At 47.3% G+C, this 15,000-nt stretch overlaps 1 protein-coding gene across 1 annotated transcript in view; it reads right to left on the bottom strand.

Annotated features, from left to right (window-relative positions):
* Window positions 1–15,000, bottom strand: part of LOC311228417 (NBAS subunit of NRZ tethering complex-like) — a gene marked incomplete at its 3' end in the record, with an annotated part of 401,827 nt that overhangs the window by 286,400 nt on the left and 100,427 nt on the right. The window contains 1 exon segment of the mRNA XM_084314324.1: window positions 12,695–12,820. Within this exon segment, the coding sequence (XP_084170450.1) occupies window positions 12,695–12,820 (126 nt within the window).

The following is a 15,000-nucleotide window of genomic DNA, read 5'->3' as shown; positions in this document are numbered from 1 at the left end:
ACTAGGGGGGGTTAATCCGGTCGCTTGTAAGCCGACAGGAGTAGGAAGGGGGGGGGGGTAGAATCCGGCTGCCTCATCCGGCCAAGGGTATCCCAGGTGAACCCACTGTAGTGCCGTTCAATGCGCCGGCGATCCTTGGACCACAGATGAAAGCAGGTGGACTCTTTGTGGGCCGGCTCTCTCCGGTCCACGGGGGAGAGACGTGAAGCGACCTCGTCTTGCAGAGCGTCTCCTCACCTTGCGTCCTCTCCAGGGGGGGGGGGGTTCCAACACACGGCAGTGTCGGGGGTCTTTATCCATGGAATAATCAAAGTATACAAAGCATAATCCGTGCCTGGGAAGGCGGGCTGTCGTCGGTAGAATAATCCGGTATACAGGTCCACTCGCTCGTCGGCTCTGGGGCTCCTTGGGTGCAGCTTCACGTGGGGTCAACCACCCTGGATAAGCAGCCAGTTCTCTGCCCGAGACGATGGGGTACTGACTACGGTAGTATTCTCACCGCACGAAGCACTATATATTAACAGACTATTATTAGCTTAATAGACTACGTCCAACTCGACGATATAGTGCCAAATATGACTATTCAAATATTAATATACACGATGTCTCAATACCGATGGTAGGCGAACTTGGCCTTACTCCCACACGTGGCGTCGCGGGGAGGCTTTACGTCTGTGACTCTATTGGAGGGTAAGAAACTGGACTGAAAAGAAAGTCCTACTTTAGTAGCGCAGTATATATACGCACTATGAACAAATAGTCCCATTAGTGGTGCGGTAGTCAGATTCCTACGCGGAACTAGGACTTGTTCGTACATGTGGAGCGGTACGTTTGAACTGGGTCTGAGGGGTATGGCAGCCTGGCACCAAGGTCTCGACCAATAGTAGAATGGAGACTATTATGGGATGTTCAGTAGGCTAGAATGGATATTCAATGCATATTGTACAAGGAATATACAAGGGATATCAGGGAATATTAGAGAATATACAAATACAATTAAATATATATATATAAATAAATATATATATTCGGTTTAATCTGGCCCTTCACAACAGCCACCCCCTGATTGGTCCCAGACCTAATCAGTTAAACAGAGACAGATTAATCGCGTTGTCTATTTACACATAAGGGTTTGCTGTAGGGGTCAGTCAACTTCACAAAGTCATAGGGTTATAGGGTCATGGTCATCATCGATTGTGTCTGGGAGTCGGGGCAGTTCTATGAGCCTCGCCACGGGACGGGTGTAAGTGCGACCCTGGACGAGCACTTCAGCTGCTCGGACCTTGCCGTCGGCACCGGTGATCACTTTGCTTACGCGGCCGGCCGGCCACATAGCTCTGGGCAGTGATTGATCAATAATCATGACGACTGTTCCTTCTGTCAAATTGTCTCTCTGGGCTCGCTGCAGTAGAAGCAATTCTGCTTCCTCGTAGTTAGCTGCTGACATATCAGCGGGGGACTTGCACTCCGGGTGGTACCGCAGGAATGTTCTTTGTTGTGCACTCTCTATGGACGTGCAATCGTCTATGTTAGGGTCGGTGGAGACTACGGTGCTCAATCCACAGAACACAGACTTCTTATTTTCCACCTCCTCTGGACTTGCTTCCCTCGGGATAGGCATGGGCCACTGTCCTTCCGGGAGTCTTAGGAATGCGGGGCCGTCACTGTAGACATTGCGACGGGTGAGGTCATCCAGGGGCATCCCCCGGGTGATGACGTCAGCTGGGATCTGTTTTGTATCAACGTAGCGCCACTCTGTTTCTCCGGTTAACTCTTCGGTTAAGTCTTGAATCTCGGTGACTCTGACTCCCACGAAGACTTTGTACTTGCATGAGTCCGATTTGATCCAGGCGAGTACCGTCGTGGAATCTGACCACAGGATTGTTCTAGACACCGGTATGGTGAGCTCACGTTGGATGAGCGTGGCTAGGTGCGCTCCGGCTAGGGCTGCGCAGAGCTCTAGACGTGGGATAGATTGTTGCTTGCGTGGGGCTATTCTCGAGCGGGCGAGGACAAATGCTGTGTAGATCTCTCCCCCCTTCTCTTGGGCCCGCAAGTAGGCTACTGATCCGTATGCGACCTCTGAGGCGTCACTGAAGACGTGTAAGTCCATTTTACATGTCTCTGGCCTCACCGTGGGTGGGAAGTAGCTTCGGCGCATATTAACGCCTGGGAGTGAGTGGAGCTCCATCTCCCACTCTCTCCAGGTGGATGCAAGGTGTGCGGGAATGGGGTCGTCCCAGCCCTGGTCCTTGTCCCACAATGCTCGTACAATCATTTTTGCCCTGGTGGTGTACGGTAGAATACATCCTAGCGGGTCATATTGTCGGGCGAGTGTTGTGTACACACTCCGTCTGGTGGTCGGCGCCGCCGCCGGCCTTCCCTGGTCCGTAGTCAGGGGCTTGTGTCTGTAGTGAAGCGAATCTGTTTTGAATCGCCACACCAATCCCAGGGTCCTCCTGGGCTTCTCCCGGGATTGTAGCCATCCAGGTCTCGCTGCTGGCTGCCTTGTCCTCGGAGGAGAGGCTGCGCAGTACTTGCGGATCGCTGCTGGCCCACTGCCTGAGATCAAAGCCGCCTTTGATCAATGAGGCGCGGAGTTTAATCAGGAGAGCCTCGGCTTCTTCCTGGGTTGAAAGGCTTTGTAGACAGTTGTCAACGTAGAAGCTTTTCTTTACGCTGTGTCGGACCTCTTCGTCCGCTGCTGGGTCCTCTGCTACATGTTTCTGTAGTGCAAATGTAGCACAGCAGGGGCTGCACGTCGTTCCGAAGGGGAGGACTTCCCATTGGTAGATGGCTGGGTGCTCATCTCCTGGCTTCTCTCTCCATAGGAACCGTAACAGGGGCTTGTCCGCCTCTACTAATCTCACCTGCAGGAACATTCCTTTAATGTCCCCGCTGATGGCCACCTTTTCCTGGCGGAAGCGGAGTAGAACGCCGAGTAGGGAGGGGCCGAGTGTGGGACCGGGCAGTAACTCTTTATTCAGATTTTGGGATCCGATCTGGTAGCTGCAGTTAAATACTATGCGGTCTTTACCGTTGTGATGGACCTTGTGGTGAGGCACGTACCACGATTCAGTGGTCTGGTCAGCCTCTTTAATGTCCATCTTTGTGACGTGTCCCGCTGTGATGAGCTTCTCAATCTCAGCGCGGTATACACTCTCTTGGGCGGGGTTCTTGGCTAAGCGCCGCTCCGTGTTCAGCAGGTACCGTTCTGTGGCGTCTGTCTTGGCGTGGAAAGTAGGCATTCCTTCTCGCCGCAGGAGTGGCATGGCGTATCTCAACACGCCGTTGACCGGGACTCTCTTGGTCCCTGTCTCGAGGAGGTGAATGGCGTAAATGTCATCTTTAGAGCGAATGTCTTTCTTTCCGTTCTTAAAGGGCATTTGTTCCAAGGTCCATAGCCGCTCTACGTGTTGCAGGAGTGCGGTTTCTCCCTCTGTGACTCGGGAGTGGAGACATTTAGTGGCTGTACTTCGGTTGAGAGATTTGGCGAGCGGGCCTTGGAGAGTCCATCCCAAACGGGTCTCGACTGCTGCAGGACAGCCTCGGGGTCCGGTATGAACCCGGTCTATCGGGACAATGAGGTCTGCATGGTCGGAGCCTATCAACAGGGTCGGCATAGCATTGTCTATGAGCGGGATCGGTAACTTGCGCAGATGTGCATATTTCTCCATCAGCTTGGCGACGGGGTATGTGTACCGCGACAGTCCTATTTCTTGGCTGGTGAAAGCGTCTGTAATCTGGTACCGTCGCTCAGGCTGGCCGCTTGCTGCGATAGAGAATGAGACATTCTCGCCCTTTATCGTCTTCAAATCTCGTCTTATTGTCCGAATTGTCATTTGGGTTTCGCTTCCCCGCAGCCCTAGCTGGGCCGCAGCGGAGGCGAGCAGCAGGGTCTTCTCTGACCCGTCATCGAGGACGGCGTAAGTGTCCAGGACTTTATTCTGGTAGCTTAGTGTCACACTCACTACTTTTAGGAGTACTCAGGCTCCACTGCTGCTGGCGGGATCAATGTACATGACGCTCGCTTTGCTGCTGGATGGTGCGGGTGAAGGGCGCCGTCTGTTACTGTCGTGAAGTATGTCCAGATGGGCTCCATCGCACTTGGTGCACCTTTTCTTTAAGCGGCATTCGGCTGCCATGTGTGAGCGCGCACAGCGAAAACAGCGCTTGTTGGACTTTATCCATTGACTTGCTTCCTCCGCGTTCAGCTTGGGGAAGGAGTCACATTGCGCTAGCCAGTGTTCTTTCTCACAGTAGGGGCACACTATCTTCCACTTCTCCATTCTGGAGGGGGTACTGTGGCTCCTGCTGCTCGGTACTGACTCCGATTGGTGCATCACAGTCACCGATCTTCTTCCATCATTTAGTCGTCTGGTTCCTTCTCTGGAGCCAGGGGTGCTCCGTCCGAATGTATCTAGCCGTAGGCTGCTGACTTCTCTCGCCAGGAAGTCTGCTAGATCGAGGAGGTTCGGTTCGGGGCCATTCGGGTCTCGGTGGTCTCTCTGTCGCCTAAAACGCTCCTGTCGAGCGGGCGGCAGCTTCTCCAAGATCCTTTCCACATTTGAGTTGGCGTAAAGTTCATGCCTCCCCTTCTCTCTCTGCGCTCCCAACATCCCTACCAGGGACTGCACTCTGATGGACAGGTCGTCCAGTGCTCGATTGTCTATTGCTGGGGGTAAGCGGTCGATGTGTCGGATCTCCTGGATCACGTAATCCCATATGCGCCCATACCTCTGGTCCAATGCTACCAGCGCTGCTGTGTATGGGGTGGTGGAGGTCGCGTAGGCGAGCGCTATATTATGTGCGCGGGGTACCTTTAAGTGCTTCAGTAGGATGGCGTATTTATGGCGTTCATCCAATACATCCACCAACATGGTCTCCAGACACATGCAGAGTTCTGTATACTGGGCCCGGTTCTCTTGGGTGAAGTCGGGTACCATAGGCGTGCCAATGTATGACGCTGACTGTGGATACATCGGCGAGCGTTGGGGGAGAGGCCTCCTAGGCGAGTCTCCTCCCGCTCCTTGGTATGGGCTGGTACCGGCAGTGTACCATGGCCCGCTTGTCCAGGTGCTGTTCCTCGGTGCGGGTCGTGCGTCGTGCTCACCCGTGTATAGAGTCGGGGGTCTGTAGTGCAGCTCCGCGGGAGTATAGCCTGGGCTGTACCGGACCTCCTGGTCCGGTAGAGTACTGTGCTGTCGTCGGGCGTGGTTCTCCTCCTCTTCCTCTTCGTCTTCAGTTAGGTCATCCAGTGCTTGTAGTCTCTGGTTTAGCCTCTCCACAGGATATGCTGCTCCTTCCCGGTTGCTAGGTCTCGCTTGGACCGGTGGGGGGAGGTGGTCTGTGGGGGGTATAGACCTCGTCTGTTGGTCAAGTTCAGGGTTGTCTACTCGGCTAGGGGATGCCGCCCTGGAGGTGTGTCTAGACGAGTTCCTGGAGCCTCTGGCGGAGGGAGAGGGTGTTGTCCGTCTGATCAGCTGTTCTATTAGTTGCGCTTGCTGTCTGTCGCGCTCTGCGTCCCGTAGAGCACCAGCAGCTGCTCGCTGGCTGTCTGCTCGGTCTCGGGCCACATTCTCTTCCCTCTGAATGCGTCTTATTTCTAGACGTATATGCTCTTCTTCGCTCCGCTGCTGGATCTGCAGTCGGTCGCGTTCAGCAGCGGCGTTCAGGCTGATGAGGAAGGCCTGCTGTAGGGTCCTCTCTGCCTCGCTGGGGGAAGGCGGTTGTATAGGGGAGCCTTCCCTCGGGGTACTCCTTGCGGAGCCTTGGAGCTCTATCTCCACGGTGCTCTCCCCGTCTTCTTCCGTGCCGAGTTCTCTCTCGGTAGCGTTGTATTCCTCCCGGGACTCATCGGGGACTACTTCTTCAGTACTGGCGGGGTGTGAAGTCATGTCTGGTTCCCACTGGTCCCCACCGTGAACTTGGTCAGTTACATTAGAGCCCGTAGGGGCCTCTATGGTCGGGGTAGTCTGGGCGTTGGGGTTAGACATACTTTTACTTTCTAGTTTTACCGCGTTTACTGTTAGTAGAAGACTAGGTTGTTGACTGACAGCGTAAGCCTCTAAGTACTGAGGGAGCCGTCGTTCGCGCTGCGGGCGTTGGTTAGGAGGATCGTTTCGTGGAGTGTTCATCATAGGCCATTTCAATATTAATAACACTATATTAATATTACACTAATTACCCTCCGGCTCGAAGGACCAATTTTAACTGAGGGGTACAATTCCCTGACTGTATTACTAGATATGATACTTACTACCACTACCTTTGTACTTAATATTCGGCCACCCAGTACACGGCATAAATATATTATGATGAACACTGTCACGTAGATGAAACGGATCCAACACAAATGTACGAATTAGAAATAGGTCTTTATTTCTACACAGCGATGGTGTGTAGAGCAAGCACTTAATCAAATCAATCACATTTATGAATGGGAATTAGTATGCACTTTTATGGCAAGAGTATTCGTCGGTATATCAATAGAGAATGTCCAATCTCTGAAGGCGCAGGTGGTACATATACGACCTGGAATAGTTTAAGGAATAACAGCAATGATACTTTAATGATTATATACTGGACACACTAGGGGGGGTTAATCCGGTCGCTTGTAAGCCGACAGGAGTAGGAAGGGGGGGGGGGGTAGAATCCGGCTGCCTCATCCGGCCAAGGGTATCCCAGGTGAACCCACTGTAGTGCCGTTCAATGCGCCGGCGATCCTTGGACCACAGATGAAAGCAGGTGGACTCTTTGTGGGCCGGCTCTCTCCGGTCCACGGGGGAGAGACGTGAAGCGACCTCGTCTTGCAGAGCGTCTCCTCACCTTGCGTCCTCTCCAGGGGGGGGGGTTCCAACACACGGCAGTGTCGGGGGTCTTTATCCATGGAATAATCAAAGTATACAAAGCATAATCCGTGCCTGGGAAGGCGGGCTGTCGTCGGTAGAATAATCCGGTATACAGGTCCACTCGCTCGTCGGCTCTGGGGCTCCTTGGGTGCAGCTTCACGTGGGGTCAACCACCCTGGATAAGCAGCCAGTTCTCTGCCCGAGACGATGGGGTACTGACTACGGTAGTATTCTCACCGCACGAAGCACTATATATTAACAGACTATTATTAGCTTAATAGACTACGTCCAACTCGACGATATAGTGCCAAATATGACTATTCAAATATTAATATACACGATGTCTCAATACCGATGGTAGGCGAACTTGGCCTTACTCCCACACGTGGCGTCGCGGGGAGGCTTTACGTCTGTGACTCTATTGGAGGGTAAGAAACTGGACTGAAAAGAAAGTCCTACTTTAGTAGCGCAGTATATATACGCACTATGAACAAATAGTCCCATTAGTGGTGCGGTAGTCAGATTCCTACGCGGAACTAGGACTTGTTCGTACATGTGGAGCGGTACGTTTGAACTGGGTCTGAGGGGTATGGCAGCCTGGCACCAAGGTCTCGACCAATAGTAGAATGGAGACTATTATGGGATGTTCAGTAGGCTAGAATGGATATTCAATGCATATTGTACAAGGAATATACAAGGGATATCAGGGAATATTAGAGAATATACAAATACAATTAAATATATATATATAAATAAATATATATATTCGGTTTAATCTGGCCCTTCACAACAGCTACAATGGTGATCAATCGGTGATTTTTATAATGGTATGTCTTATGCGTTTCTTCAAAATGGCCACTTGGAGTCTCAAAATACAAGATGCAAGATAAATGTATTGCCACACAACCAGGTTGGTGGTATTTGTGATTGGTACAGAGTGTATTGAAGCTCTACAGCAGTGATTCCCAACCTGGGGTCGGGCGCAGGGGGTCCGCCAGACCACAGATGATTTGAGGTCCCTTTTTTTTCTTTTTTTTTTCTTTCAGAGAAATATTTAATTCGCATATTTTTATCATCAGAAGCATGAATAGTCTCTCCACTACAATAAAAAATAAAGATAAATAAATAAACATCTAGACATGATTTTTGAACGTTAACAGTAGGCTACCGGGTAGCCGCTAAAACGCGAATCAGTTGACTGTATCACTTTCTGTAGCTAGCCTAGCACGCTAGTTAACTTTCTCGGCTCGTCTGCAGTCAGCCGCCAGAGGCGAAAATGTGTGACAAAGCTCATCTGCAAAAAATTTTAGGACCTACAGCAATCGCGAAAATTACATCACCATGGGCTTCACTGAGGGACCAGACAAACGACCTGAGTGTGTGATTTGTGGAGAAAAGTTGGCAAACTCGAGCCTGAAGCCCAGCAAGCTGAAGAGACATCAGGCGTCTAAGCACCCAGAAACCGTTGGGAAGGATCCAGACTTTTTTCGGAGGAAAGAACAGTCTCTCAAGGCGAACAAGCCTGTTGATGTTAGAGTAGCGTGGAGCAGGGGTGGCAGTGATTTACAGAAGGCTACCGAAGCCTCCTTTGAGTGTTCGCTTTTAATTGCAAAAGCAAAGAAACCGCACAATATTGGCGAGCAGCTCATCAAACCAGCCTGCATCAAAATGGTTTAGAAACGGGGCGGTTAGGTGGCCGAGCGGAGATTGCGTTCGTCACCAGCCCCGGAGCTGAGCTGGATTTGCCTGTTCGAATCCAGCTCACAGCTCCGGGGTTGTCACCAGCTTGGCTGGCCGTCTGCACTGATACAATTGGCTGTATCAGAGGGTGGGAGAAGCTGGCGGGGTGGGTCCGGGTCGTTGTAAACAGCAACTCCTACAGTTCGGTCGGGGCGCCTGCTAAGCGCGGATTGGACGTGAGGGGGATAGTGTGGTCCTCCCACACGCTACGCCCTCTCAATGAGAATCCGCGCTGCCAGGTGAAAAAAAGCGGTGATTGGCTGGACGTGTGTCGGAGGAAGCACGTGGTAGCCTCCACTCTCCCAGATGATCTGACTGTGGGGGGTAAGTGCGCAGCGACCAGGAAGGGACTGGGAATTGGCATACGACTAACATTGGGATGGGAGAAAATCGGAGGAAAATGGAGGGGGAAAAAGACCAAAAAAAAAAAAAAAAAAATGGTTTAGAAACTGTGCGGCCCACAGGTGGCGGATAAACTAAAATCAGTACCACTCTCGAACAATGTAGTGAAAGACCGAATTGATAAGATGTCAAGTGATTGTGAGCAGCAGCTGTCAGAAAAGCTTAGAAAGTGTCCATTTGCCATACAACTTGATGAAACTACAACTGTCGCAGACAAGGCTGTGCTCATCGTTTATGTGCAATATATCGAAAATGAGGATCTGAAGCAGGACATTCTCATGTCAGTCAACCTTACTACCACCACTCGAGGTGAGGATATTTTTACTGCAGTGGATTCTTACTTCATTCAACATAAATGCAAACCGTTCACCATTAGGGCCTGATTTGAGAGGATGAATACAGGATTTGAATATTGGCCAAAATTTTGAAATACATATGGTGCAAGATTAGATTTGTTGATTGAAGGCACAAGTCAAAGAAGCATAGTGGGTCTAATTATGATGCATATGCCTGTGTATAAGCAGTTTGTTATTAAAATGACAAAAAAAGTATTAAAATGACAAAAAAAAGTATTTTATGGTATTTTATTAGGAGGGGGGTCCAGGAATTTCATCAGAGATGTTTGGGGGTCCCTGGGGGAAAAAAGATTGGGAACCCCTGCTCTACAGTACAGACAACTGGAACATAGATACATTTAGCCCCCCCCTTCCCAGCAATAAAACCGGCGGGTGGATAAAATCTGAGATGCTGCGTCCACTAAATGGCCTTTTGCCACTGAGTCCGATGGATCGTTTGTAGTGTTGTTGTGTGGGACTGTGTATTCATCTTGTTCACACTGCTACTCTTAGTAGCTTGATTGTGTCCTTCCTGGTGTTTCCACCAGGTAAGGTTGTTTGTGTCTTGTGGCACTCTTGTTTATTTGAATAGCCTTATTGTGTTTGTTTGTGCTGGGTGGTTTCCCAGTTTCCCAACCATGTGGGTTTTTGGGTTGTGTCCTGTAACACTTGATAGCTTGTGTTTGTTTAGTGTTAACCCCTTCTGCCTAGTACACAGTCGTGTGTCTCCTTGTATATCCCTGTTTGTTCTCCCTTACCTCATCCCTGTTTGTTCTCCCTTACCTCATCCCTGTTTGTTCTCCCTTACCTCATCCCTGTTTGTTCTCCCTTACCTCATCCCTGTTTGTTCTCCTTCACCTCATCCCTGTTTGTTCTCCCTTACCTCATCCCTGTTTGTTCTCCTTCACCTCATCCCTGTTTGTTCTCCCTTACCTCATCCCTGTTTTTGTGGGTTTGTGAGTTTAATTCCCCATTGTTTAATAAATATCATTTACTTTTGAAAACGCCTTTATTATTTCCTCCTACCGGGACCTGTGCTAAAAGCACTCACTGAACGGGTTGGCTTCACAACAACTCGGTTCAGGTACATTTATATTATTTATAGACCTTTGTATGTGACACTTATGCAACCTAATGTCCTAGCTTTACGCTAGAGTGAGTCACTGTTCCCCTCCGTCCCCGTTATTTCAAACATCACTGTCTCAGGCATATTGTAAACGAGCTATATTGTAAACCGCCAGGCCGTGTGTATGTGCCATGTAATCTACCCAAGAGGGGTTATCTGCATGATGGAGTAATGTTAATCATATAGGCTGTCCTGCCTGACGGGCTGCATGGAGTGATTCAATCTTGAATGATACCGTCCCTCTCTCATGCCAAGCCCTGTCTGGACGCCATAAACAGAGTGCATTTCAGTGTGTGGAGTGAATCTGTGGAATGGTTTGAGTGTGGAATTAAAACAAAGCACAAATATAAATTACTTAAAAAAAACTAGGGCTGTCAGTTTATCGTGTTAATTAGATTAATTAATTACACAGCAAATTATCGCGTTATGAAAATTAACTCATTCATTAAAAAAAAACAATTTCTTATTTTTTTTATTTAAATATTTTTTTAATCTCATTCATTCCATAAGAACGTAGAATACACATTTACAGACTTTTTTTTAATATGGTCCATTTGCATGTTCTTGGTATCTGATTCTAGGAACATCTATGGATCTCAGGGAATGTATTGTCAGAAATACTGTGTCTGTTACTAGGCTTGAGTAAATTGTAATGAACCAAATGAGAATATCAATTAAATATTTATTTGGATCTTTGACTGTGAATAGCACCATGCTCAAATTGACCAGACCTGAAAAATCTAAGCAAATGAATAAATGGAAGATGATTAAACAGAAGGTTTTGTAGATACAGTACTGAATTCTGCCATCCGGACACATGCAATTTGAAATATGATTATAGAATATCAGGCCTAAAATGGTTATGTGATTAAAATGCGATTAATTAATTACAAATCCTGTAATTAATTAAATAAAACAATTTAATCACCTGACAGCACTAAAAAAAACATATAAAAGGATTATATCTCAGAAGTATATGCATGAGGAGGCGTTGTGTTGACCGCTTGAGCCCTGGCATCCCTGTCCAAGGGCTCGGCGGGATGACCATTAGTATCATTAATGCTATTTTCTTTTCATAGTGTGGAAATCTGGGTTGTATGAAAATTAGCTAATATGAGTTGCATAAGATATAGTGTGAAGGGGGTAGGAATACATACGGTTACTCTCTCTCTCTCTCTCCCTCCCTCCCTCCTCTCTCCCTCTCTCCCTCCCTGTCACGTACGTGGTTTGTTCATTATCATTATTGCCATATATTTTAACACCATGTAACATCAGGGTAATATATTATTTGTGTTGTTTTCTATGTGTGATGTTGTGTCATCTCCTAATCGCCTGTTTCTGTTCCGCAGATGCCACTCATCTCCCTGATTGGATTGGTTGCATCTGATTGGTGCACCTTCGAACAGGCAGTGGAGATGGGTGGTTAATAGAGTGGGAGGTGACACACATCGGGGCGCCTCATGGAGTCATTTGCCAGTGACCATAGTGTTGGAGGTTTGCCCTTGAATTGCCACTGTTGTGTGGAATTGTTATTATTGTGTGTTCTGGCTGTTCACACTGCTTACCTGGTGTATTTGTGTCTGTGTTGGTTGCTACCAGGTAAGTGCAAATAACAATATATCTTGTTGGCCTCTGTGCCTTCTATCACTATTGTGTGGATACTATAGTGAGTACTCCTTATGCCATTTACCACTGTGTGTGGGCAACTGTAATATTGTGTTGGCCTTATTTGTCGCTACTGTATAGATTAGCCATTGTTTCAGTGTATATATTATTGTTGTTGGCCTCAGTGCCTAATTGCCACTGTTCCCCTGGAACTATATATATATACATTGTGTTGGCCTTAGTGCTGGGTGATATTCCAGTGCCAACCTGGTTGGCTGGTGTCTGTAGACACAGCCCATACTAGCGTTTATTAGATTTACCCTGTGTGTTCTCCAACTACCTTTTTCCCTGTTTGTTTATATGTTTGTGGGATTACTTCCCCTCCTTCCTTACCATAATAAATCAGTGGCGGTTTCAATCCCTACCCTGTATAATAAATATAATTTACTATTTTTGGAACAACGCCTTGTGTTTACTTTCTTACCTGCTCGGGACCGTGCTTAGTGCACTACTGAAGGGGCTGGTTTTCACATACAGCCCGCTTCAGCTTATATTTTATATTGTCATTAGACATTGCTATGTGACACTCCCCCTCCTCTCTCTCTCCCTCCATCCCTCCCTCCCTCCTCTCTCACCAGATAGTCTTGTATGGAGGCGATGCTGACAGTGCTCTTCCTCCACTGCCTCTGATAGACCAGGTCGGAGTCCAGGTTGTAGGCCTGCGCCAGGGAGAGGGCCTCGCCGTACTCCTCGCTGTCAATCTGTGAACACACACACACACACACACACACACACACACACACACACACACACACACACACACACACACACACACACACACACACACACACACACACACACACACACACACACACACACACACACACACACACACACACACACACACACACACACACACACACACACACACACACACACACGATATCATGATTACCAGCATCATCAATATAAAGTAGCTCACCATAGTCATCATCAAATCAAATCACATTTATTTGTAAGGCCCGACAACACACGTTAATGTCCACATGGGGCCGGACACGTCTTCTTTAAGGCCCAACAACACACGTTAATGTCCCCATGGGCCGGACACGTCTTCTGTAAGGCCCGACACACGTTAATGTCCCCATGGGCCGGACACGTCTTCTTTAAGGCCCGACAACACACGTTAATGTCCCCATGGGCCGGACACGTCTTCTTTAAGGCCCGACAACACACGTTAATGTCCACATGGGCCGGACACATCTTCTTTAAGGCCCGACACACGTTAATGTCCCCATGGGCCGGACGCGTCTTCTTTAAGGCCCGACAACACACGTTAATGTCCCCATGGGCCGGACACGTCTTCTGTAAGGCCCAACAACACACGTTAATGTCCCAATGGGCCGGACACGTCTTCTTTAAGGCCCGACACATCAGGCATGTGTTTAGGTTGTCTATTACTAATGGTTTGATTAGGTATTGTGTTTGTAAATATCTGTTTAAAAAAAAAAAGTATGGCATTTTACAATACAGAACTTTGAAGGCGTTTTCCCAAAAATGAGTTTTAAGAGTTTTTCCTCATACTCTGAGCCAGAAATCTCCACTTCAGTAGCACTCACATACACCAAACCTTCCAGTTCTATTCATATCTATGTTCTGAAGGTATTTACAGAAGGGTTTGTTGATATCGCATTCATACCCTGATTTATATCACATTTTATTCCTAAAAACATGGCGAAATATGGAATTTTACCATAAAAATGGACTGAAGAGTATTTTCTGATTTATGGAGTGATAAAAAGAGATATCCAAAATCCCCTCTGTAATAACCTTTGGCTCTAATATGTCAACAAAATGAAACTATAATTTTGAAAATGGCTTTATCCAATGTCCAGTGCCTCATTTGCATATTTAAACATACAATTTCAGAAAACTTGTAATACAAAAAAGTCTTGTCTTAATATAAGTAATCAACTGGGGAAGTTTTCATTGTGATATCTATTAGTTAATTTCTTTACCCTATTCACCTGCAGTGTCTCCCCTTAAATAATGTTTGGCACACAAAGACCAAACTGACTGAAAAATATAGGCTACATTTGCAAAATATAGGCTACATTTGTCAAAGTATTAACTTAGTGCAAACAAACAAAATAATTAAACCTTTCTATTTTTGTGGACACATTATAGACAAAGACCATCAACATAAAGTATGTATATGCTCAACCAGCACTAGACTTTCCTTTCTTTAAAATAAACACAAAAAAACAATGTCAACAATGTTTAAATTCCCAGATTGTCAGTTCTTAATGGAAAGATTAGTTTTCCGCTTGAAATTAAAGTGCAGTATTTGAAATACAATGAAAGGAATATGGCTGGATCTCTTATCAAAAGGAAAAGTGTCACTGTGTTATTTAAAATAAATAAACAAAAAACGAATTAGAAGGTCATCAATATCAAATGCAGCATAAATCAAACTAACACACACACACTGTAGGCCTATCATTTAAAAACAACACTACTCTGTTCATTCTATTTTTAAAATACGTACATTGTCTGTCTACATTTATTTAGACTAACATTATTTAAATATTGAGTGCAAGTTGTGCAACACAGTAATTGTGAAACCGTGGTGGATTAACGTAATTCACACACGGAACTGTCTATGGGTTGGCCGTCCGCACGGACCATTTTGCGTGTGGTACTGTACCTTCGTTCTCAACTCTACCTACAGTGGAAGTTGAGTGGAGTCGAATCGAGTTGATACCATGCAGTGGGAAAGCGGCAATAGTCCCGGTTGGAGTTAGTAAACACAATGTTAGCCTTATTGGATGTTGAATAAACGTCATTGTCTTTCGACACCCCGCCGCAGACTCCCATTTTATCCTCTGCTAGCTACGATAACATTTCATTGATGTCCGATAATGATTTCACTGGCTGTATT

Source organism: Notolepis coatsorum (assembly GCF_963971535.1).
Source record: "Notolepis coatsorum genome assembly, chromosome: 5".
Classification (NCBI taxonomy): domain Eukaryota; kingdom Metazoa; phylum Chordata; class Actinopteri; order Aulopiformes; family Paralepididae; genus Notolepis; species Notolepis coatsorum.
This window is presented reverse-complemented; position numbering and strand designations above follow the sequence as displayed.